This window comes from Henckelia pumila, chromosome 4 (assembly GCF_033568475.1).
Source record: "Henckelia pumila isolate YLH828 chromosome 4, ASM3356847v2, whole genome shotgun sequence".
NCBI lineage: Eukaryota > Viridiplantae > Streptophyta > Magnoliopsida > Lamiales > Gesneriaceae > Henckelia > Henckelia pumila.
In genome coordinates, this window is record NC_133123.1 from 126,713,532 (window position 1) to 126,739,669 (window position 26,138).

At 37.7% G+C, this 26,138-nt stretch overlaps 1 protein-coding gene across 3 annotated transcripts in view; it reads right to left on the reverse strand.

The window, feature by feature from the left end:
* Positions 1-19,331, reverse strand: part of LOC140863843 (splicing factor SF3a60 homolog) — a 47,190-nt gene extending 27,859 nt beyond the window's left edge. Inside the window, exons 1-13 of one of the 3 annotated variants that reach the window (XM_073267574.1) lie at positions 19,062-19,331; positions 18,852-18,971; positions 18,654-18,758; positions 18,377-18,519; positions 18,150-18,246; positions 17,719-17,883; positions 17,308-17,379; positions 16,834-16,992; positions 16,535-16,612; positions 16,221-16,349; positions 15,468-15,614; positions 15,031-15,226; positions 14,700-14,939 (exon numbers count right to left, since the gene is read on the reverse strand). In XM_073267574.1, coding sequence (XP_073123675.1) covers positions 15,080-15,226; positions 15,468-15,614; positions 16,221-16,349; positions 16,535-16,612; positions 16,834-16,992; positions 17,308-17,379; positions 17,719-17,883; positions 18,150-18,246; positions 18,377-18,519; positions 18,654-18,758; positions 18,852-18,971; positions 19,062-19,235 — 1,536 coding nt within the window. In that variant the 5' untranslated portion in view covers positions 19,236-19,331 and the 3' untranslated portion in view covers positions 14,700-14,939; positions 15,031-15,079. Of the gene's footprint in view, positions 1-14,699; positions 15,227-15,467; positions 15,615-16,220; positions 16,350-16,534; positions 16,613-16,833; positions 16,993-17,307; positions 17,380-17,718; positions 17,884-18,149; positions 18,247-18,376; positions 18,520-18,653; positions 18,759-18,851; positions 18,972-19,061 lie in introns of those variants that run through there. The other 2 variants (XM_073267575.1, XM_073267573.1) reach the window with 2 other exon arrangements.
* Between the last annotated feature and the right edge of the window lie 6,807 nt (positions 19,332-26,138).

The following is a 26,138-nucleotide window of genomic DNA, read 5'->3' on the forward strand; positions in this document are numbered from 1 at the left end:
TATAGACGTATTCATGAGGCATAAGGTATTGATCCGAAGATTCAGACGTTAGCCCGATTGGCTAAGGGTGAGGATTCTTCCGGTTTCCATTTTCAGGCGGATGGTTTGTTGTGTCTTTCTGGCCGTGTGGTTGTGCCTGATGACTCCACACTTAGAGACGAGATCTTATCGCAAGCTCATCACAGTAGGTTCTCAGTGCATCTTGGCAGCATGAAGATGTACAAGGACTTACGTACTCGATTTTGGTGGAAAGGGATGAAGCGCAGTGTTTATCAGTTTGTGTCTCGATGCCTTGTGTGTTAGCAGGTCAAGGCAGAGTATCGTCGACCCGAAGGTCTACTTCACAGTCTTGACATTCCTGAGTGGAAGTGGGAGCATGTGACGATGGACTTTGTCACCCACTTGCCTATGTCTTTCAGGAACTGTGATGTGATCTGGGTTATTGTTGAACGATTGTCGAAATCCGCGCATTTCTTACCATATAATCGGGATTTCACTTTCGACAGGATGACACGACTGTATGTGCAAGAGATTGTCCGTTTGCATGGTATTCCACTAAGTATTGTGAGCGATAGAGATCCTCGTTTCACCTCTAGATTTTGGGGGAGTTTTCAGCGTGCTCTTGGTACTACTTTGAGTTTGAGCACAGCGTATCACCCGGAGACCGACGGGCAGAGTGAGAGGACTATCCGTACCCTCGAGGATATGCTTCGAGCGACGGTGATGGACTTTGGTCCAGCGTGGCATGATCATTTACCATTGGTGGAGTTCGCTTATAACAATAGTTACCACAGCAGCATTGATATGGCACCATTTGAGGCTCTTTATGGACGTCGTTGTCGTACACCTTTGTTTTGGGACGAGGTTGGCGAGCGTCAGGTTGAGGGTCCTCAGATGATTCAACAGATGACCGATGCAATGGAATTGATACGACGTAGGATTAAGGCAGCCCAGGATCGACAGGCTAGCTATGCGAACACTCACCGCATGCCACTTCATTTTGAAGTGGGAGAGTATGTATTTTTGCGTGTGTCACCTTTCCGGAAGGTGATGAGGTTTGGCCGCAAGGGTAAGTTGTCACCGAGATTTATTGGTCCTTTCGAAATTCTCGAGAAGGTTGGGGACGTGGCTTATCGTCTAGCTTTGCCACCGAATCTTTCGAATATTAATGATGTGTTTCACGTGTCTTTGTTGAGACAGTACGTGGCGGATCAGTCTCACATCTTGCATCCGACTGAGGTGCAGCTGGACAAGGATTTGTCATATATGGAGAAACCTCTCAGGATTCTTGACAGGAAGGACAATGTGCTTCGTAACAAGCGCATACCGTTGGTGATGGTGCAGTGGCAACACAGAGGTGCAGAGGAAGCTACTTGGAAATTGGAGAGCCGGATGTTAGCCGAGCATCCCGAGTTGTTCTGAGATTTTATATTCCTTTGTATCAAATGTATATTGTTCAGTTGTAATAAGAACATTGGTTTTGTATACTATCTTTTCCTTAAGGTGTAATTTCGAGGACGAAATTTCTTAAGTGGGGGAAATGTAGTGACCCGCAATTAATCAAGGTAATTAAGGAAATTAATTACAAAAATATGCCTAAATTGTCCAAAGGAGATTGGAAGGCCCAAAGAGGAGTTCGGAGGGTCCGAAGTGGATCGGAAGCTCCGAAGTCCGGATCGGAGGCTCCAATCGAGATCGGACGTTCCGTTGGTAGATCAGAAGTTCCGTTCTGGCTAGGGCTGGCATCATCACCGACTTCAGCAAGATGACGTCATTGCTTACGCACGTGAGGTGACATCAGACGTTCCTATGTCACGATCGGATGTTTCGTTCGCGATCGGACGTTCCGATGAGGGATCGGACGTTCCGATCGCCGTCTATAAATAAGGGGTCCGATTCCTCATTTTTGTGCACCGATTTCTCTCTTTTCCTCTGGTTTTCGAACCTTCTTACTTAGATCTATGGAGTTCTAGGCATCCTATTGGAAATCCGGAAGTTGCCTAGCAATCTCGGCGTCATAGCGGAGGTGTGCCTAGGTTTTGAAGCGATTCTACACCAGCGGGCTGACGACGGACGAAGGTATAATTTGGCTTCCTAAAAATATTTAGGAGTATGTAATAGCTTAGTTAAGGCTTTTAGAGCGTTTATAGTGATGCATGAACTTTTGCCTGTGTAGACGCATTAGAGCAGACTTGTAGGCTTTGGACCTAGCCACGTGTGCTAGGAGTTTACCTACAGTGTTAGAGGTACGTAAGTACTGACCGAGATAACCGGCATGATATTTATACCTATATGTGTGATGCATGATGTGTGTGCTGTATTGACTATTTTTACTGTTTTAGCACATGCATATATTTTACGGAGACTGCATCGGGTATGATGTGAGTCGAGACATTTTCAATCAGTTGAGGCGGTTCTTCCTGAGGATTCATGTCTTAGGAATATACGAGTACCACGCAGATTCGCTCTCTTAGCACGGTACTGTGTATTCCAAGCGCCCTGAGAAAGTGATTTAACCCTGATTTTAAGCCATGTGCATGCTCATATTTGTATTTATATCATTGCTTCCGTATTGAGCGTAGTCTCTCACGCCCTTTATGTTTCGTGCTTTGGGACATCTTGTGGCGGGTCAGGTCTGAGGCTGGACGATTCGGGTGGTTCCCAGCAGGGTTGAGGTTGCTACCGTGCAGAGGTAGTTTGCTAGGGATTTTGATACCCTAATTTCGATTTGGTTGTATAAGTTTTATACACTGTTTTTATCGTCGGTTGTATTCTGCCGATTGGATTTGTTGTAATTTAGAATTATCCGCTATTATTAAAGCTTTAATTATGTTGCTTGCGCTAATCACTCTGATTAGGTAGTGGATTCGGGTTGGGTCGCTACATTTTAACTTATGCCTATTAAGAAAACGCGCAGATATGAAGGAATGAGATGCACCAGTGTCAATAAGTACAATAGCAGATATGTTATACAAAAGAAAAGTACCTGCAATGACTTTCTCATTCTCCTCCACCGTCTGATCATGTCTCAGCACAAACACCTGACCAAAAGCTCGTGGCTTCAAATGAGAACTCCTAGCAGGCTGTCCCTGCGTCCTCTACTGAACGGTAGCCTGAGAACCTGATCCAGAACCAGAACCGCCTCCCCCAGACAGTGGACAATCCCTCCGCATATGACCAGTCTCACCACAACGGAAACAAGCTCCAGAAGCTCTACAGCACTTGTCTGTCGGGTGGTTCTTCCCACAGTGGTCGCACTTGTCCTTCTTTCCAAAATGGAAAACACCACCAAAACCAGAAGAAGAAGTAGAGCCGGACTTCTTGAATGACTGGGCACGAGGACCCAAAGAACTAGTAGGCCTAGACAAAGGATAATACCTGTTCTGCCAAATGCTGTCCTCCGCCTGATGACAATGGCTCACCAAACTCTCGTAGGACATGTCATCACCGACCGACACACGGTCATGGATCTTCGGGTTCAGACACTGAAGAAATATGTTATACTTCATCGCAGGACTGTCTGCAATCTCGGGACAATAGGCTAACAGCTCGAAGAATTTCTGATGGTACTCCTTGATATTCATATTTCCCTGGCGTAGACTCAAAAGCTCCCCTGCTTTCGCCTGACGAAGTGCTGGAGGAAAGTGCAGCTTATGCAAAGCTGTATGGAATTCGGCCCAGGTGGACACTCCTCGCACCGCAATAAAATGTGCAGAAGTAAACCTCCACCACTTGCGAGCTTATCCATCCAGAAGATAGCAAAGAGTCTCCATCTTCTGCTCCTCTGTACAATTAAAGGTTCAAAAAGTAGTCTCCATCCGATCCAGCCAGTTCTCCGCCTCTTCCGGAGGTTCTCCTCCTACTAGGGCTTAGGCCCCGTAGATAAGAACCGGCGTATAGTAAAACATTGATCATCATGATGGTGATGATGGCGTTCTCGACGATGATGTCTGTCCTCGTCGCCCCAACGACCGCCTCCACTTCCGTGGCTACTCTCATCATCATAGTTTGCCATCTGCAAAATACTTCACGGTTAACTCATGAAGTGACCAAATCCCAAGAATAATTTTGCATGCTTTGATACCATAAATGTAGTGACCCTTACCCGGATCATCTATTAAATAGAACTTAGGCATGCAATTAACTTAATTAAACAGATATCAGAATTAAACTGCGAAAACCATAATCCAATTAATACAATCCCAAGAAAAGAAATCTGTAAACCAATTATTATACAACCATATCGAAATAGTGTATAAATCCTCAACAACAGAAATAAATTCTAAATGATGATCCAGCTGGCCAACCACTGCCTATCCCCTCTTCGATCCACCCGCATCATCCAAACGCAAACCTGTCCCATGGAATAGAGTGTCCAGATACAAAAAGTACGAGACGTGAGCATAAAAAAACGCTCAGTACGAGAGTATGAGTATACATGCATGCAAAGTGAACTCCCTAAAACTCGAGGTCAAAGATCAGATAACAGAAACAGATCGGGCCCTGGTATGTAGCACGATGTGCCATCGCTTCAGGAGGTGTCTCCCATACCGAGTACGCGTGGATATGCCGGACCCAAATCGATGGAAGTCCATCCACTGACAGGATAGGGTAAAACCTTACTAACAGACATCTCAAAGGAGATAACAACAAGATGCAAATGTATGCAGCATAATATCAATGGCATATAAAACATGCAGTCACATAATACATGCATACTCAGTCAGGATATCTCGAACAGTACTTTCGTACCTCAAATCAGTGCAAGCTCTACCAACTCTAGGTTCACGCCTATAGTCTGCTCTACACTGCCAAATGATACTACTATCATTATAGTGCTGTAAAAGTCTTAACTAAGCTAAAGCATACTCCTAAATATTTTAGGAAGCAAAAGCTATACCTTCGTTCGTCGTTAGCGCTTTGTTGTCGATAGCCTCAAAACTAGGCCAAAGCTCCGCTACAATGCCTGGATTTCTATGCCACTTACGGATTCCCAAAGGGACGCCTATAATTCCCTAGATCTGAGTTGGAAGGCTAAGGAATCGAGAGAGAAAAGATGAAAGGTGTGCTCTGAAGTGAGCCTCGGCACCCCTATTTATAGACCACGAACGGAACGTCCGTTCCTCATCGTTGCGTCCGTTCCTGTGATGAACGTTGCGTCCGTTCATGAACGTTGCTTCCATTTGTACCATTGTCCCATCAAGTACGTAAGCAGTGACGTTTTTCCGATGGCACGAACGTTGCTTCTGTTCCCACGAACGTTGCATCCGTTCTGCCTAACTCTCCGGACCATTTCTGATCATTCTGGGCCTTACTACGGATCCCTCTAATCCATTAGAAGTTCCCTTAATCATGTTTATCAGATAAATAAACAGTTAATCACTAAAACTGGATACGGGCTACTACAGACGATCAATCTAGATTCACTTGATATACGCTGAGAGAGAATTATTGAAGAAGGTTGGTCGTGTAACCTTGAAACCTTGAAGAACTTGTGAAGATCAAAGATCAAACATTGAAGGGTTCTAGTCGAGTCTCAGCCTCAATGATTCATCTCCGTGTTTTGTTTATTTATTCTATTTTCATATAGAATTCTAGGAGATAATTTTCTATGGTTTATTTTCTCATGTGTTGGAGAAAATTGATTTTACAATAATCACAAGTTTTAGGGTTTGTAAAACTCTTTAAATATTTTCTAGTGAAGTTTGCCCTGAGGCGCTGCAAGAGTATTTTATACTCTTGCTTATTTATTCTGAGTCTATTTATTGGTTGCTTGATTATTTTATTCACGTTTTAATTATTCCGCTGCAAATTACACAAGGTGTTATTGTAGGTGTTGTCAACACCTTGTGACAACAACCTCAAACTGTTTATGTGCAACCATTATTTCCTAACACCTCTGTTTTTCACACTTTGGTACATGTGTTTGTGACCGTTTTTCATATGTTTTTCCCTGCCCTCTTTTTCCATCTCCTAACTGCACTGAGCAGGATAGGTATGCTAGAATAGTTTGATCCCAGTACCATTGCTCAAATATTCTAAAGTAGCTAAATTTTCTAAGCATTCTTTTATTATACTGACATGTTTTAACAGTTGAGTAATATAGAGGAGTTTCACTAGCAAGAGGAAAATAACACTCATCAAATTCCAACACAAGTAGAAGATTATTTACCATGAAGCATATATAACGAGTATGGTATAGGCTTTCCATCCCAACCCATGGGCAATTTTAGATCAGCTGATCCTCGTCGTCTCTTTTAGATTCAATAAAAATAGCCGCACTTTATATTCTTGGGTGAGCTGATCCATCTTTTTATTTACACTTAGCCCATCTATCTCTTTAAAATCTTATTCCAGTAGCATCTCTTCACGTTCTCGTACTCGATGTTTTCTTTTGTTGGCAAATTGGTCTCCAAAATCAAATAGTACCAAAAAATAAAATTAAGTCACCATCTCAGAAACATTTCATTTCAAGAGTCTCCAAGTCCTACAATTAACGAAGAAGGCGGAGAACCGGGTAAAATGACCTTAACCATGAGGAGGGGTAGGTAGAGAACCAATACTAAAAAAGGAAATCAGAAATCAAATGGACAAGGGTGTGAGGAGACTTTGTAAGCTTACCTCATGTGTTGAAATATGCTTCTGTCAGAGTGAATGGAAATAGAGAAGAGATCAGATCAAATAGTACAGATCAGATGATCTCGGAGTTCAGATGAGTTCATGGTCCAGATCGAGTACTGGGATCAGATCGATGTGATGGTCAGAGAAGTCTTCGGATGAGTTCATGCAGTAGATTGCTCGAGTACTGTGACTTGGTTGGAAGTCAGATGAAGTGTCCTAGAAGCTGGAAGCTTGCAGGCAGATCGATGCAGATCGAAGTACAAGAGCATATCAACTGATGAATGAAGGCTTATCGGGCTGGACCATGTTGACTTTTTCTAATTGGGCCGTAAGTTACTGTTGACTTAAAAGCCCAAGATGAAAGTCGGTGTAATTCTCTATATAAGCAGATGAAAGCTGGCCGCAACGAACATAACAGAAAATCAAATTCTTCATAATATATTGGGAGAAGAAAAGAGAGATTTCGGAGGAGAGAAACAAGGAAGATTGTGACGGGAAGAATTCAAGGCTGTAATGCTTGAATTGAGTCTGTATCTTGCTTGAGAGTTTTTTTCGTTGTTCATATCTGTAATAAGCTCTGTTCTTGAGCTTGAGTTTGTTTTGTTGGTGATTAATAAAGTGTTGTGTTGCTCTCTCATGGACGTAGGCATATTCTTTGTCGAACCACGTAAATACTTGAGTTGTTTATTGCTTTAGCGTGAGTATTTGAGTTTGATCTGTGTGCGTTGGTTTTATATGTTTGGGATTATTGTTCTTATCTGTGTGTTCGTCTGCGTGGTGAATTATCGATTATCAAATTTCGGGTTGATTCTTAATAAGTGGCGCCGTCTGTGGGAAACCAAGCAAAGATGGTGGGATCAATGAAGTTTGATATTGAGAAGTTTACGGGCAAGAACGATTTCTCGCTCTGGAAAATTAAGATGCGTGCAATCCTGATACAACAAGGATTGGTGGAGGCTCTTAAGAAGAAGAAGGAGATGTCCGATTAGATAAAGAACAAGGATGAATTGCTCGAGAAAGCACACATTGCAATTATTCTCTGTCTGGGAGATAGACCTTTTTGGGAGGTGGCTAGAGAAGAATCTGCAGCGGCTGTGTGGCTTAAACTTGAGAATCTATACATGACGAAATCTCTGGCTAACCGTCTGTACATGAAACAGAGGTTGTATTCCTTTGTGATTAAGGATGAGAAGAACCTGGAAGACCAGATCGAAGAATTCACCAAAATATTAGATGACTTGGAGAATATTGAAGTAAAGCTTGAGAATGAAGATCGGGCTTTGATACTTCTGAATGCTCTTCCAAAAGCATATAAAAATTTCAGAGATTCTTTGATCTATGGAAGAGAACAAACTATAACATTGGAAGAAGTTATGTATGTTATTCAATCCAAGGAACTTCAGAGAAAATCGAACACAAACACTGAATCACATGGAGAAGGTATTACGGCGAGGGGCAGAAGTGATAGAAGGACATTCAGTGGAAAATACAGGCCAAAGTCCAGATCGAAGAGTCAAGGAAGATATCAGAATAGAAACTTGGGTAATATGAAGTGTTATGCTTGTCAGAAGGTTGGACATCGCGAAGAGATTGTCCTGAAAGGAAAGGGAAGCAACATGAAAAACCCAAGGAAGATGGTACTCTGGCCATAGCTTCAGATGGATACGACTCTGCAGAAGTATTGGTGGTTTCCAAAGGTGATCAAAACCACGAATGGATACTGGATTCAGGATGCTCCTTTCACATGTGTCCTATAAGATCTTGGTTTGAAAAATTGGAGGAATCAGATCAGACATGGTACTGTTGGGGAATAATCAATCATGCATAATAAAGAGCTCTGGAAATATCAGAATAAGGATGCTTGATGGGATCAACAGAGTACTCACCAAGGTGAGATATGTGCCTGAGTTTAAGAAAAACTTGATATAATTGGGAACACTTGATGCTCAAGGATATTCATTCAAATCAGGAGCAGGTAGTATCTCAGTGACAAAATGATCTCTGGTTGTTATGAAGGCAGTCAAGAGGAACCTCCTATATGTACTACAAGGTGAAACGATTATTAGAAGTACAGCAAGTATTCTGGAACATCAGGACAGAACCAAGCTATGGCATCTGAGACTTGGACATGTAAGTGAGAAGGGATTACATGAGCTGTCCAAACAGGGTATGTTAGTTGAAGATAAGATCGAATCACTGGAGTTGTGTGATAGTTGTGCTCTTGGGAAATCAAAAAGAGTATCGTTTGGTCAAGAAAGTCACACAACTGAGCAACCATTGGCCTACATTCATTCAGATCTATGGGGTCCTTCTTGGACAGAAACTCATGGAGGAGACAGATACTTCATGTCTTTGATAGATGATTACTCAAGGAGAGTATGGATATTCATCTTAAAGATTAAGGATGAAGCATATGACAAGTTTAAAGAATGACTGCTAGCAATTGAGAACAAGAGTATTCAGAGAGTTAAACACCTGAGAACAGATAATGGGCTGGAATACTTATCAGATAAGTTTGTGAAGTTATGTAAGGAAAAAGGCATTACCAGACACAGAACAGTGGCAGGAACGCCACAGCAAAATGGCCTGGCAGAGAGAATGAACAGAACTCTTCTGAAAAGGGTCGGATGTATGTTGATCAATGCTTCTCTACCTAAGTCCTTCAGGGGAGAAGCATTATCTACTGCTTGCTATTTGGTCAATAGGTGTCCATCCAGCGCGATTGGTTTCAAGACACCAATGGAAAAGTGGAGTGGAACACCTGCAGACTACTCAAACTTGAGGGTATTCGGATGTCTTGTATATGCTCATATGAAATAGGACAAGTTGGAAGCAAGGGCAGTCAGATGTATATTCATTGGGTATCCAGATGGTGTGAAGGGTTATAAAGTTTGGAATCTGGAGTCAAGAGGTCCAAAGTGCTTCAACACCAGGGATGTGAAGTTTGATGGATCCAAACTTGGATATAAAATGAATGCAGATAGAAAGGACAGTCAGATCAGTGTGAGTGATAAACTACCAATTGAGGTGGAGTCTTCTGTGCCAGATGAAGTGACGAAAGAGATGCAAGATGAGAATATGACAACTAAAAATCAAACAGAGGATTTGAGTACTTACAATATTGCAAGAGACAGAACCAGAAGGGAGATTAGAGCTCCGAAGAGGTTTGGTGAAGCTGATCTGGCTTTGTATGTACTTACAGTAGCTGAGGAGGTGGAGTATTCATAGCCGAATACATATGATGAAGCTATGGCAAGTAAACATAAAAACAAGTGGATTGAAGCTATGAATGAAGAGATGAACTTACTTGAGAAGAATAAAACCGAGAAGCTAGTAGATAGACCGAAGCATCAGAAGACATTGGGATGCAAGTGGATCTATAAACAGAAGAAAGGAAATCCTGGTGCAGATCAGATCAAGTATAAAGCAAGATTGGTTGCGAAGGGTTTTAGTCAAGTATAAGGGATAGATTTTAACGAAGTCTATTCTCCAGTGGTCAAACATTGTTCCATCCGGATTATGTTAGCACTGGTGAACCAGCTCGACTTAGAGCTTGAGCAGATGGATGTGAAAATTGCGTTTCTACACGGTGACCTGGAAGAAACCATTTATATTGAACAACCAAAGGAATTCATACATCAGAAAACCCAGAACAAGGTCTGCTTACTGAGAAAGTCATTGTATGGGCTGAAGCAGAGTCCGAGGCAGTGGAACAAGAGGTTTGATGAGTTCATAATTGATATTGGTTTTGTGAGAAGCCAATATTACAGATGTGTCTATCTGAAGAAGGATGATGGGCAGGTTATCTTATATCTACTGGTTTACGTTGATGATATATTGATCGCAAGTAAAAGTAGGATAGGGACAGGAGATTCATCTGAGTCAGAAGAACTATCATCCTTGAAACAAAAGCTCAACACAGAAATTTTTGGGCATGGACATAGTGAGAAACAGGAAGAGACAGGAGATTCATCTGAGTCAGAAGAACTATTTGAAGATGGTTGTTCTGCGGTATAACATGAATCAAGCAAAATCTGTCTTGACCCCTCTGGGACAACATTTGAAACTATCTGCGAGTCAGTCACCTGAAAGTGAGGAAGACAAGATGAAGATGGCTGGTATTCCATATGCTAGTGGAGTGGGGAGTCTCATATATGGAATGGTGTGTAGTAGGCCTGATCTGGCATACGCAATCAGCGTAGTGTCGAGATTTATGGCTAATCCGGGAACATATCATTGGGAAGCTCTGAAGTGGATTCTCCGATATCTCATAAACACAAATGGACTGGGATTAAAGTTTGAGAAACAGCAAGATGGGATTGATCCGGTTGTTGGATACGTGGATTCAGATTTTGTTGGAAACTTAGACATGAGAAAGTCATTGACTGGTTATGTGTTCACCTTTTATGGCACAGCGATCACCTGGAAGTCAAATCTACAGTCAATGGTTGCCCTTTCTACCACTGAGGCAGAATTCATAGCTGTTACCGAGGCCATAAAAGAAGGATTATGGTTAAAAGGGATGATAGCGGAGTTAGGTGTAAAACAAGATCAAGTTATGGTCCATTGTGACAATCAAAGTGCAATACACTTGACGAAACACCAAGTCTATCATGAACGATTGAAACACATAGATGTGAAGATTCATTTCATCAAAGATGTGATTGAGAAAGGAGACGTGATCCTTGTGAAGATAGCATCAGAAGAAAATCCTGCAGATGCTATGACGAAGTCACTGTCGTATGCTAAGTTCAAGAAATGTTTGGACTTAGTTAATGCAGTGATTGGAAATTAGCCAAGGAGGCTAGGATGGAGAGTAGCATTCCTTCTGAAAGAATCAAGGTGGAGTTTGTTGAAATATGCTTCTATCAGAGTGAATGGAAATAGAGAAGATATCAGATCAAATAGTACAGATCATATGAGCTCGGAGTTCAGATGAGTTCATGGTCCAGATCGAGTACTGGGATCAGATCGATGTGATGGTCAGAGAAGTCTTCGGATGAGTTCATGCAGATAGATTGCTCGAGTACTGTGACTTGGTTGAAAGTCAGATTAAGTATCCTAGAAGCTGAAAGCTTGCAGGAAGATCGATGCAGATCGAAGTACAAGAGCAGATCAACTGATGAATGAAGGCTTATCGGGCTGGACCATGTTGACTTTTCTAATTGGGTCGTAAGTTACTGTTGACCTAAAAGCTCAAGATGAAAGTCGGTGTAATTCTCTAAATAAGCAGATGAAAGCTGGCCGCAACGAACATAACAGAAAATCAAATTCTTCAGAATATATTGAGAGAAGAAAAGAGAGATTTCGGAGGAGAGAAACAAGGAAGATTGTGACGGGAAGAATTCAAGGCTGTAATGCTTGAATTGAGTCTGTATCTTGCTTGAGAGTTTTTTTCGTTGTCCATCTCTGTAATAAGCTCTGTTCTTGAGCTTGAGTTTGTTTTGTTGGTGATTAATAAAGTGTTGTGTTGCTCTCTCATGGACGTAGGCATATTCTTTGCCGAACCACGTAAATACTTGAGTTGTTTATTGCTTTAGCGTGAGTATTTGAGTTTGATCTGTGTGCGTTGGTTTTATCTGTTCGTTGGGATTATTGTTCTTATCTGTGTGTTCATCTGCGTGGTGGATTATCGATTATCAAATTTCGAATTGATTCCTAACATCATGCAACAACAGGTCACATAAATTTTTCAATTTGGCTTCCATCAAGGAAATCTCTTTAGCATCTTCATTTGGCTGTAATTTCCAAGAAAGCCCTTAGCAAAATGTTTTCTATCCAACTTCTCAAGGGATGTATGCTGCAGCAGAACAAAATCAACAAGACAGAAAAATTTCAGCAGGATATGCCAAAGTTTATAGGTAAACCGTAAATGCTACTGCATGAGGTAATTGAAGTACAACACAGATTGTTTAATCATTGATGTGTCTAAGATGAGACTATTGGATCAAGTTAAGCTGCACAGACTCACTGCAAAATAATGCACGCAAAAACTTGGATGGTAAAACTCTGGGAAACCATAGAAATAAGACAACCACCAATCTAGAAATTCCTCTTCCATTGTTATTATCTGGTTGGTATCATAATTAAGCCTTCAAACCCCATCTTTATTCTAACTCCTTCCACTTTCTGCTTGTGCACTTTAAGTTCCATTAAGATAACAAAAATTGGGCTTAAACTTGGATACAAGATGATGATAATGGTATCTATCGATTACCAAGTTGACATAAAATAATCGATGGATAAATTACAATTAATTAATTTGATTAATTTATAATATATATAATAATTCTTGGAACTATTGTTGTATTATATCCCGACATTTTTTTTTTCATCTCCAACACGATTCCGCAATTTTAAGATCAAGAGAAGCCTCTTTTCCCGGTTTATTGCTTCTAAAATATGTGTATGATCGATCATGTTTCCATTTTATCTTGGCTATTGATTCTTGAATATAATAAAGTGTTGGATCGAATGTTGGCATTTGTGTTGCTTGGAAGTTTGAGCTTAATTGTTTGCCGAATAATGCTAGATGTACACCTTCGTTTACACTTTGAATTTAAATTAGGAAAATTTCTTTTATGTAATTAGATATTTTCTTTTTCTTTATATTTTCTATTCCCACTATCTAATATTTTTATATTTACATTGATTATTTGCACAAGCAAAATTCTTATTTCTCGGATAATTGATTTTCTTATTTCAATTGTTTGATTGTTGAGTTTTTAAATTGTTGAAAAGACTATATTATGAAATAAGTGTTTTTAATTTACATTGATTATTTGCACAAGCAAAATTCTTATTTCTCGGATAATTGATTTTCTTATTTCAATTGTTTGATTGTTGAGTTTTTAAATTGTTGAAAAGACTATATTATGAAATAAGTGTTTTTACTGAGTGAACATAGAAACTGAAAATATCTAATTACATAAAAGAAATTTTCCTAATTTAAATTCAAGATGTAAACGAGTACACCTAACATTATTCTAATATTTACCCTCTTTGTGTCGAGGGAGTGGATTTTGTCAAAAGGCATTGTGTTGTGACAATACTTATCCTAATAAATCTTCTTGAAATTTACTTGAAAGTCATTTGCTTTCTAACGTCTCTCTTTATTTAAATGTAGAACAAGATTTCGTGAAAACATTTATAACAGGCATGTTACTGTTTTTGTGTACGTGTTACCACTTACCACCAGATTGAGAAAAGAGGGATTGTTTCACGAGGTTGTGCCGGTATTTGTGGGTCCACAGATTGACATGCCTAAAATTCAGAAGGAAATGGCTGAAATATTAGGTTTGAGATTGAGAGAGGAATCTTTGGTGGGTATGAGCACACAAAATACGCACCAGGCTGCTGGATGAAAGGAGAAAGCTCGTCATATTCGACAATGTTTGGGAAAGCTTCGAGCTTAAGGATATAGGAGTTCCTTTTGGAGGATGCAAGATTATTTTGACATCTCGGTCTAGAGATGTATGCGCATAAAGTTGTTCAAATAGAAGCCTTAGATGAAGAAGAAGCCTGGAGACTTCAGTGCAAAATCTGGTGTCGAATGTGCGGATAATTCAGAGTTGCGCCCCATAGCAGAAGCCATCGCAGCAGAATGCAGAGGTTTGCCGCGTGCACTTGTGACTACTGGCAAAGCTCTGAAAACAGAAGCATACACGCCTGGGAAGATTCGCTTTTACAGCGGAGAAGAGCCAATGCACTTGGCGAGCCATGCATTGGACATGGAGTGTGCAAGCCAATGAACGTTCCAAATAAAATTTCCTCTGAATCATAGCAACCAATCCCTGTTGGAGGAAACCAACCTTTTTGGAGTAGCCAAAATCTTGTACTTTACATGGTGAGAAATCCGACATAATTTCAAATATATATTTTCTATAATTTCATCGAAATGTAAGAAAAGCCTAAGGTAATATTTGTACGATCGTTCATCTGGACTAGACTGATCTACAATTACAAACTTTCTTGGAAATCTATTTTCTTAATATTTCAACCATATAATTACCTCAAACGTCAATTCAACAATTTTAAATCTAATTTTCTCAGTCGGTTATTATTTAAACATTTTTCATTGTATAATTATACAACAATAGTTTTTTTATCAATTATATCTTTAGGGGAAAAAAACACTACAAAATTGTCTTCACTGTCAAATCAAAAGAAGCTGAAAAATTTAAGTCCAACACAATTCTACCCATGAATCAGAAGGTCCCACTGACTTTGCATCATTATATGATATCATTACAAATAGGTTTATTTGGAATTTCCTGGAGAAGAGACTACCACTGTTTCTTAAAACTTTAACATTTATCCTGTGTCCATAACAGAGGGAAGATCAACTCAATAAGTAAATTCAGCTTTACCAAAGAGCAAGCATGGACGATACTTGTCTAACCGACGTACCGTGAAATCCAAGAAAAATAGGCAGTAGCTCCATCAGATTATCTCCCTCTTATAGCAAACCCTGACGTTGTAGATCGGTATATGTCTTCTTGTTATAAATGTTACCCTCCTTGTCTTCATATTCTTCTTCGAGCTCAGGGCGCCACTTATTTACACCTTGCTTTTCTTGGATTCTTTCCCAAAGTTGTTTTGCTTCCTACGTGCATGAGTCAATATTGTTACCCACGTGTATCAGAAAGTATTATACAACATTATTTTTGACATAGTGATCAATCATAAGATACGTTTTTTCTCGACAGAATAAGATGGTCTAGTCATCAGATTACAAGGATCATTGTTCCTGAGAATGAGGATAGCATTCGATGGTTGCAACATCCATCGAAAATAGTCAACCAAAAAAAGAGGCAGATATAAATCCAAAATTGCATGAAGTGTACCTCAATGGATGTTATTTCGTTAAAATTCTTTGTATTTGGAATACCAAGACATCGCATCCCATGTTGGTGTCTCCATTCCTTAAAATGGCGCTCATAAGCCCTACGGCCCCAATAACTTTGGTTCCCACATATTTCACATTTGAACTCCTGTTAACGCGCAATAATATGTTCAGAAAGCCAAACACAGTACGAAACTGCTCCGAATCTAACACGAAGAGCACTAAGACCATCCAACAGTAGAAAAATAACAATGCCAAAGTTTGACTGTTCAGCCCAAGTAAAACCAATTTATCATCCAACAACCAATATCCCTCAATAAGGAAACAAGATAACAAAGGAAATTTAGATAGAGGTTGGCATTAAATTAAAACAATGGTTCATCGTCCATTATTCTCTTTTGGCTTTTGCTTTCTTGGTTCCACGATGACATTATTTTATAGCATCACCCCTTTCCCAAATTTTCTTCTGTTACTCTAGACCTCTGTTTGTGACCGTTTTTCATATGTTTTTCCCTGCCCTCTTTTTACATCTCCTAACTGCACTGAGCGGGATAGGTCTGCTAGAATAGTTTGATCCCAGTCCCATTGCTCAAATATTCTAAACTAGCTAAATTTTCTGGGCATTCTTTTAGTATACTGACATCTTTTAACAGTTGAATAATAGAGGGGCTTGAAAACCGACCATCGGAAAACCATAGCAAGAGGAAAATACCACAGATTCGTCAAATTTCAACACAAGTAGAAGATTATTTACCTGACCAAGCCCATGAAGCTTATATAACCAGTATGGTATAGGCTTTCCATCCCAACCCATGGGCAATTTTAGGGGATTGTAGATCTGCTGATCCTCGTCGTCACTTTCAGATTCAGGTTGCACCTCATCCTGAGGGTATACCCCAATAAAAAAATCACATTCACAAATAAACACAAAATAGCCGCACTTATAGTCTGGGGTGAGTTGTTTCGTTTTTTTACACGTGGCCCATCTTTTTATTTACACTTAGCCCATCTCATTAAAATCATCTTATTCCAGTAGTATCCGGGTTAGCAGAGCTTGAATAGCAGTACCTCTTCACGTTCTTGTACAATTTCATCATACGTCAAGGCATGTTTCTTCTCAATGTTTTCTTTTGTTCGCAAAATGGTCTGCACAATCAAATACCAGAAATAAAATTAAGTCACCATCTCACAAACATTTCATTTCAGCAGTCTCCAAGTCATAGAAACGTTATAGCAGAAGAAGTTGGAGAACTGGGTAAAATGACCACAACCATGAGGAGGGGTAGAGAACCAACATTAAAAAACGAAATCAGAAATCAAATGGAGAAGGGTGAGAGGATTAAAGAAGTGAGACGTTGTAAGCTTACCTCATGCAACAGGTCACATAACTTTTTCAATTTGGCTTCCATCAAGGAAATCTCTTTAGTATCTTCATTTGGCCGCAGGGCAACAGCTCCACCATTTCTATCTGGTCCAAGAATGCCCTTAGCAAAATGTTTTCTATCCAACTTCTCAAGGGGTGTATGCTGCAGCAGAACAAAATCAACAAGATCAAAGACAAATTTCAGCACGATGTGCCAAAGTTATAGGTAAACTGCAAATGTACTGCATGAGGTAATTGAAGTACAACACAGTTTGTTTAATCATGACGTGTCTAAGATGAGACTATTGGATCAAGTTAAGTACAGACTCACTGCAAATAATGCATGCAAAAACTTGGATGTGAAGGAAAAAGATCCATAGCCATCTAACCTTAGTTCCCTCACATGTACATGTCCAATGGTAAACATGCACAAGTCATGAAGTCCATTTACATTATGCATCAGAAAGTGTATTCTCACCTTCGTAAGAAAAATCCTCTCTGCACGCTGTCGCACAGTGCCTCCTGTTTTCAATCCAAGGGCAACCAATGCCTACAAAGTAGGGTATCAGTTTATAATACAACCACAAAAGGATTTCATAAAATGCCCTTTCACAAGCTCTAGAAACTAGAAAGCGTAAGATGAAAACTGGAATTAAATCACATTGGATCAGATATGCAGCATCACTATCAGTTAGACGAGCTTATTTACTTTTTACTCATTGTTGAAAGCATTCAAACGAACTACTTATGAAAAGATTCATCATGCTAATAACAAGCAAACGGTTAAATCACTTTTCCGAGAAATTAGCTTTTTCGTGTGAAAATAATGTTTCACTTCCAAATCCAATACATAAAAATTGAATAAATTCTTCCAAAAATTCATTAGTACCTCCTTCAACTTCTCTGGTCCTACTATCATTAGCTCCCCGACACTGCCATAATAATCAAGATCAATAATTTGATTCTGTTCTGGGATGGCAACATTTTCCTGGCCCTCATTCTCCCATCCTTCAACCTGGCCATTACTCCATTGCTCTTCAAAATCAGAAACTACCTGCCAGATATAGAGACTAATAAGAACTCAAGCTGAACTCAGCCAGTAGGTATACTACTTGGAGGATTTTTTATTCCCTTCAGTTCTAACATAAAAGTCAATAAAATAATATTTAACAAGCCGTCAAAATAGAATAGTGTAACAACTAATTTGGTTGTGCTCAGCAGATAAATTTGAACCGGAAAACAGGGGAACAAAAGACAGTTGAACATGACAATAGAAAGGACTAAAACGGAAGGTGGATCATAGTAGATGTAACAGCAAACCTTGGAAAATATCCTTTCAAGATCTTGTAACGGTTCTGTACGCTCGAAAAAGTATACAAGATATTCCAGGAGTTTTTGCATGTACTCTTCATACTGCCTGTTAAAGCAAACAAAATAACCCAACATATTCATAAATACATGGAAAATTCTTTGAGAACCAAATGGCCCGAATAATCTATTCAGAAATAAAAGTGTAATATACGGCAGAGTAGTAAATGGTATAGTACCTGGTTAGCTTCAACTTGCGGGGTATTTTATCTGGTTGCGAAAATAAGTCAAGGTAAATAGAATACTCGATTTGTTTCCCAAACTTGGTGTTGATATAATCATTGTATAATTCATGCAAATCTAGATATCTTCCAAAGGCTTCCTAAAAAAATCCAGAATTAACCTCCTAGATAAATAAAGACAGAAATACAAGAAAATTGAACTATATCAGAAGAATCTCGCTATTATCGTGTGCTAGTGCATTTCGTGCGAATGCACCAAAGAGAGAGAAATAACCTCTCCCGTAAACTCAATGACCGGCTCCTCTTTGAGAAGCTGTTCAAATTCATCGGTGGTGTCAACATATCGAGCAGCGGGATGCCTTCGGTGGTACTCACGAATCTACATTCCAACAGTACACAACATCAATATCAACTGACAGAAAAGAGTAAAAACCCAAAAAAAATGTCAATGAGAAAGCACAGAATTTCGCACTTCTTTCAGTCTATCATAAAATGCACTGAAAACACTGATATTGGCTCCCGCGGAACTCTGTCCACCGAGCGCCGCTATCTCATCCTTCCTAGCATTGTCATAATCCTCGTAAATTTCGATCTACAAATCCAAGATTAAACATTTAACATCAAAATAAATACCCGAAGCAAAAAAAAAAAATTTAAAAAAGCTTTGCAAAAATAATATTACGAGCTTGTGAGTGGTTGAAGTAATTTGCTCAATCATGTTGCGAACGCGGTGGCTCTGGTAGAGACGGTCCTTGTTCGTCGGCGGCTCCGACTGGAGGTCCTTCACAACGATCCGCACGAGCCGCTCGACTTCTTCGTGCGACGCGCGCGTCACTTCCAACAGCGTCGAAGACATCCTTCGAATTCAGATACTCGGGAACTAGGGTTTGTGATTTTGTGGAGGTTCAGAGTGATTTTCTGAGCTTTAATTTTGAGTAACAAAATAAGTTATAATGATAAAAGGCGAAGAAAATGGAAAATATTAAATTAAAAAGAAGAAATGTTCAATTAATGTCAACGAGAATTTTTTGCAAAGCTTGTTAAAACCCGATTAGAACTTATAATTGTTTTGATAAATTTATTTTAAACAACTTAAAAATGTCAATGTGTTTGATATTATAAGATCTTGTTATTGTGAAAATTACCAAAAGAGTATAATATTATTAGACATTGTTTGATTTGGTATATTATTAATCTATGTATAACTTATCGTATTTAATCTCGTGTTATTTTCGTCATATTATTTATCCATCAATTAATTATTAATTTTAAATTAATTAAATCAAATAAATTATAATTTATCCATCAAATCAAATAATGTATTAACTATTATTTCTTATTTATTTTTAATTAACATTATATTACTTATCTATGTATTATTTATCATATCACTCAAACCAAATAATGTAATATGAATATTTATATATATATATATATATATATAGAAATGATACCCTGCACCCTAGGTGTGCAGGGTAACATGGGTACCGCCTACGTGGAAGTCCATGATTGGTCAGCCAGTTTTTGTAAAAAACAATTGTGTGGTTGTGGGCGCGCCACGTAGGCAGGTGCCCACTGCACACCTAGGGTGCAGGGTATCATTTCTATATATATATATTTATATATATATATAACGAAGTAGTTTTACACTTTTATAAATACAATTTAAACTTTTATATATATATATATATATATATATATATATATATATATATATATATATATATAATGTGTTTTATATTTAATTTTAGAGAACTGAAAAAATAAATTAAAAATGTAATGTATCATTAATATTTCATATAAAAATTGTAGTTTTTTTTTTATAATTGTAGTTAAATACTAATCAATAACACTTTGAAATTTTTTTTACAAAAATCCTAAGAAAAAAAGATAGAAAAAATTTTGAACAAAAACTTGATTTCAATAATAAGCAAAGTGATAAACCAATCAATATATATTTTGAAAACAACCAAGTGACAATATCAAGCACAAGATCAACTATTTAAATTAAAAACAAAAAAAAATCCCGATCATTAAAATTATCGCCCAATTCTTGAAATTTTCATAGCAATTGAATCACGCAATGTCATCCAATATGTATTGCCAAGAATATCTTCATTCTCCAGCGTAGGGTTTGCAGTATAAATATTACGTTCAGTAGATGGTTGATAATTTTCATGCTCTCGGAATGCCTCATCCGAAATATTTTTATTTCTTATATAATTGTGAATGATCATGGTTGCCAACACAATTTTTATTTGGATATCAATATGATAATAAGGCATATCGGCCAAAATATTCCGTCTTGCACTTGCATGCGTTAACATTGTTCTTTAATTCACATATATCTTGTCTGCAAGAAATTGATTGTTAGTAGAGTAACACTCCTGTGCAACGGTCTCATTCGTGAGACGGGTCAACCCTATCCATATTTATAATAATAAGTAATACTTTTGACATAAAATGTAATACTTTTTAATGGATAACCCATATAAGAGACCCGTCACACGAATATGACCCGTGCAACGGTTGCATACAAGTGTTTGCCTTGTTAGTAAAGGAGGTGCATATTGTTTGGTACATGTAATAAATATTTTATTTTGACTAGTGTTGTATTTTTATTACGTCAGATAGGGTCAAACAACTAATGTAAACCACTTGGATGAATCCATCATTAAAATATTGCAAAATGCAGGTTAAAAAGAGAAACTCTCAGTAGATAGTCCTCAACTTCTCCATTACGGGTGTTTGAAGTTAGATATAATTAATCTACCTATAAATTATTTTATCTAATTTACATTTTTTTGTCATATTATTTATTCATCTTTTAATTATTTATCTTACATCAATCAAATCATAAATTATTTATCTTACATCAATCAAATCATTGAATTTAAATTATTATATTATCCTTTATAAATAATATTATTAATATTTTTATTAATTATTAAAATGATAAAATAATAATTTACTATTTTTATATAATATATAATCAAACAAATCAAACAAACTATAATCTATCAATCAAATCAAATCTTATATTAAATATCATTTCTTATTTCTTATTTATTACAATATATTGCTTATCTTTATATTATCTATCTTATCTTCAACTTCAAACGGACCCTACAAATATTATGAATCTCACATCTTCGCGTATAATTGCATCACCACATGCAAATTAAAGAAGACTCAAACTGTTCCAATTTAATATAAATATTAAGCTTCTAAAATAGTCACAAGCAAAGTTGAAAAAGATTTCATTATTTAATATTCTAAGCATTGATTTATGCTTTTAGTTGGAACCCACTAAACTACCAACTCTTACCAATCTAAGAAATAAAAAGGTCACACATTTGACAAAGATCAGACTATCAGACAACAAAAATTGATTAAACACAAGAAGAAAACGAACAAAACCAAGTTCTAAATGAGAGAGAATTGCACATGAAGCGCTGCCAGCACAGATGAAGTTGTATGAGTAATAAAATCGGTGGTTTGATATCCAATCTCTACCAAGAATCTTATTAATGTGACTTGTTTTAGTGTAAAATAACCTACATCTAAGATAAAAAAAAATTTAATCTTGTATTTGCAACAATATGAAATTCTCATCAACTTAAAAATAAAAGTGGTAGATACAACAAATTGAGCTCTGATTATATCAGAAGCAGTAATTTGATGGAGTTCTATTCTCAATTAGGGGTGTAATCAAGTCGAGTTGAGCCGAGTAGCACACTACTCGAGCTCGAGCTCGAGCTCGACTCATTTTAACTACTCGAGCTCGAGCTCGATCGAGTAGTAAATTTCATGCTCGAGCTCGAGCTCGTATATAATTCGAGTACTCGAGCTCGAGTTCGAAAATTATATATATATGAATAAAAGATATATTAATAAATAAATATTATATTATATTTATATATTATATTCATATATATGTATATTATTTTATATATATTTATGTGTTATCGAATAGCTCGCGAGCTACTCGAACACGGATATTTAAAGCTCGATCTCGAGCTACTCGAGCTCGAGCTCGGTCAAATCGAGCTCGAGTCGAGCTTTGACCGAGCTACTCACGAGTTACTCGCGAGTAGCTCGGCTCATTTGCACCCCTAGTCTTTAATACACATCACCGATAAGAATATAAACAATTTACTTATTCTGTTGTGAAAATTACTCGCAAGCGTACGAGTGTCAAATTTTAGTAAAAGAGAGAGTGTCGATCCCACGAAGAGTAATTTGAAAATATATAATACTTGTATTTAAAATAGTCTTAATTTTATCTAGAAAATCAAACTTTGGAACTTTGCTGGAAACTTAAATAAGCAATGAGGAATTATCAAGCTCACGCACACACAAATTTTGAGGAATTATCAATCAGAGAAAAATAGTCCAGAGGTTTTGATTTCACTTGGTCTCGACAATATTCAATCCTAATTAATTTATTTTATGAATTTCCTTCGATTAATAACCAAGAACACTTAGATTATTCTATTTCCCTCTTCCGAGCAACGAATAGAGTGTATCAACTTCAGTTTGATTTCAATATTCCTATTAAAAATCTAGATGTAGTGATATGTTTAAAATGATGTTCCTTAAAGGTTCTATTAAAGCTATATACTCTCCCGAGCTATATAAACAATTAATAGTGTAGTTCCTATGGATCCACTCAAAATCCCCTCTCCCGAGCACCGATTCTAAGTAAATATAACAACTCAATTTATGGCTAGTAAATTAAGAAGACATTCAAATCTAGAAACACAATTAATCTATAGAAATTCAATTCATTAAAATTAAATATTCAGGAATATGTCTCAACCAAGCTACGCCAACCTCTAGACTAAAAAAGTTTAGTTCATACTCAAATTCAATAAAAACCAAATCATGTTTAATATCTCAAACATAATTCAATAATCAAAATAAAACAAATAAGAAGAGATAACGAAGCCCGCAGTCTTTCTTCCGTGTACGGTCGAAAAGTCTTCGTCTTCGTTCCAAGCAATCTTCAATTCTTGATATCCAAAAACTCACAAAAGTGCTCTCAAGAATATTGTATGTATTGGCGGCTGAAAGATAACTTAATAACTCAGAAAAATCTCTTAAATATGACCTAACAATCGTCCAAAATAATCCCAAAGATATCCCCAAAGTTTACATAAACAGTCGGACTCTTTATTTTCTCACAGACGACGGCGCGGGCGCCCCATGATCAGCGCGGGCGCGCTAAGGGTTGGATCGGGCATGCCTAAGCCTCGAATTTACACTTCTTTTTATGTCCAGGGATAGAGCGGGCGCGCCTAAAAGCGGTGCGGGTGCGCCTTCCTCTCGCACATGGAATTCTGCAACACGCGATAATTTTCAAAAAATCATACTTCCAAACTAACCGTAGGATTGAGCTGAAATTTTGACAAAAACTTCAAAACATCCTAAACTTTATTATGAACGGTGGAGATCGAATTTGGATGCCTCAATAAGATCCAGTAATTTTCTGAATTGCTGCTCCATAATTCATCCTTCCGTTTATTCTTGCTACTTTTCTCCCAATCATTGCAACTCACAAAAACAACAAAAAATAGATATAATATCCACTCAATACATCACCAAAGCCAAGTCAAATCATATATAAATTAAGTGCATAAATTGCACTTATCAAATTCCTCCAAACTTAAACTTTTGTTAGTTCCGAGCAAAACGATAATGAGTAATATAATCGGCCTATGAATTTTTACATTCAACGATTAAATACACTTGTAGGCTAATTTTTTCAAAAGTTCTCGTGTGTGTGTGATTTCGCCAATCTCATATACCCACCAAATTTTTGATAAAATCATGCAATATGTAAGCTTCATAAATTCATTAACTCAACCCTCAAGTTTCAAAATACTATCAACCAAGTTCAACTTTTATTTACACAGATCAAAAGGACTTTTTCGGTTAACTTTTAGGTTCAAGTATAATCAAGAGGAGATCTGTTTCCAGATATGTATCAATGGTAATCAATGACTCGGGATTCAAGCAAAAGGAATGTATATTTTTCAATTTGAGCAGTATTGAGTAGCTAAAAATATTACTTGCATTGCATTGCTAGATAATTTCATCTAGGCTTCCTTCTACTCCATACATTCTACAACTTTAGCCTTGCTTTTGGACTAGAATTTCAATCCATTTTTTTTCAAGGTCTCCTGTCACCTTATTTTCTCCGCCGTTACTTTTCTTTGAACTTTTGAGCTACTCAATTTGTTTTGGATTTTTCATGATTTATATGACTAACAAATTAATAATGGCTAAAAAGGCTCAACGAATTCAAAAATGCCTAAATCACTTCCATGCTCTTAAAAATCTTCCTCAGTTTCAAGTAAAAATCACAAGAGTTAAGAATCAAATCCTCTAATCCACATCACAAATCCACATAATTTCTCTAATTGCTAGGAGTATCGAAAATCATGGCATTCGTGCATGTAAGTGAGAACTCAAGATTAAATATCGCTAACATGAACTTTTCATCACAAAAAAATTATTTTCATCATAGGCCAACATAATTACAACATCATGCATTTATCTCAACCTAACTCAGCAAAAATTTTCAATTTTTAACACATCCCCCCAAACTTAAATTGTGCATTGTCCTCAATGTACAGTAGTAAAGCAAAACAAGGACACATACCTAGGGTACCGAGCGTCAGTACTCGGCACCATCTTAATCACTTCAAAGCTCTTCATGCAGGGGTAGCTCCTAAACTTTCACCGCTTCAAAATTTTCACCTACACATTCAAAATCATTATTGATGTCTAGCTTCCTCATGATAAAAATAAAAACAAAAACAACTAAAAGAAAATTAAAAAAAACGCATAAAAACTAGCTTGGGTTACCTCCCAAGAAGCGCTTAGTTTATAGTCCATAGCCCGTCTATACTCTGGTTCTAGCCCGGTTCAGTCTTGTTGGAGGATTTTTCCTTTTCCTTCACCCTCCAAACATACTCAACAATCTTTTTAAACTTCGATTTCTTTTTCTTCTTTGTCACCTTTGGATCACTATTCTTTGAATCTACCTCATGAACAAGTTTGAGATGGTCATCCAGCTTCACAACTCGCTCAATCATGCATAATTCCTCGATGGGTGGATTACTTGATTTCTTGAATATGTTAAAATTAACTATTTTGCCATCTACACCCATCGACAACTCACCATTCTTCACATCAATCTTGGCATCAGAAGTGGCCAAGAAAGGTCTCCCCAATATCAGTGGCATATTTGCATCCTCCTCCATATCCAGCACAACAAAATCCGCCGGAAAAATAAATTTATCTATTTTTACCAAAACATCTTCAATGATTCCAAACGGATATGTGATAGATCTATCAGCTATCTGCAATGCGATAATTTTGGGCTTTACCTCGCCAAGTCCTAAGCTCCTGAAAACAAACAAAGGCATTAGATTAATGCTAGCTCCTAGATCGCAAAGTGCATTATTAAAATAAGAAGAACCAATAGTGCAAGGAATAGTAAAACTCACTGGATCCTTCAGCTTTTGTGGCATCTTCTTTTGGAGCACAACACTACATTCTTCAGTTAAGTTCACCACCTCATTCTCTTGCAGCCTCCTTTTCTTGGACATCACCTCTTTAATAAATTTCGCATAATTGGGCATTTGTGCCAAAGCATCAGCAAAAGGGATGTTGATATGAATTTTCTTAAAAATCTCCAAGAATTTGGAGAACTGTTCATCCAATGCTTTCTTCTTGAACCTTTAGGGAT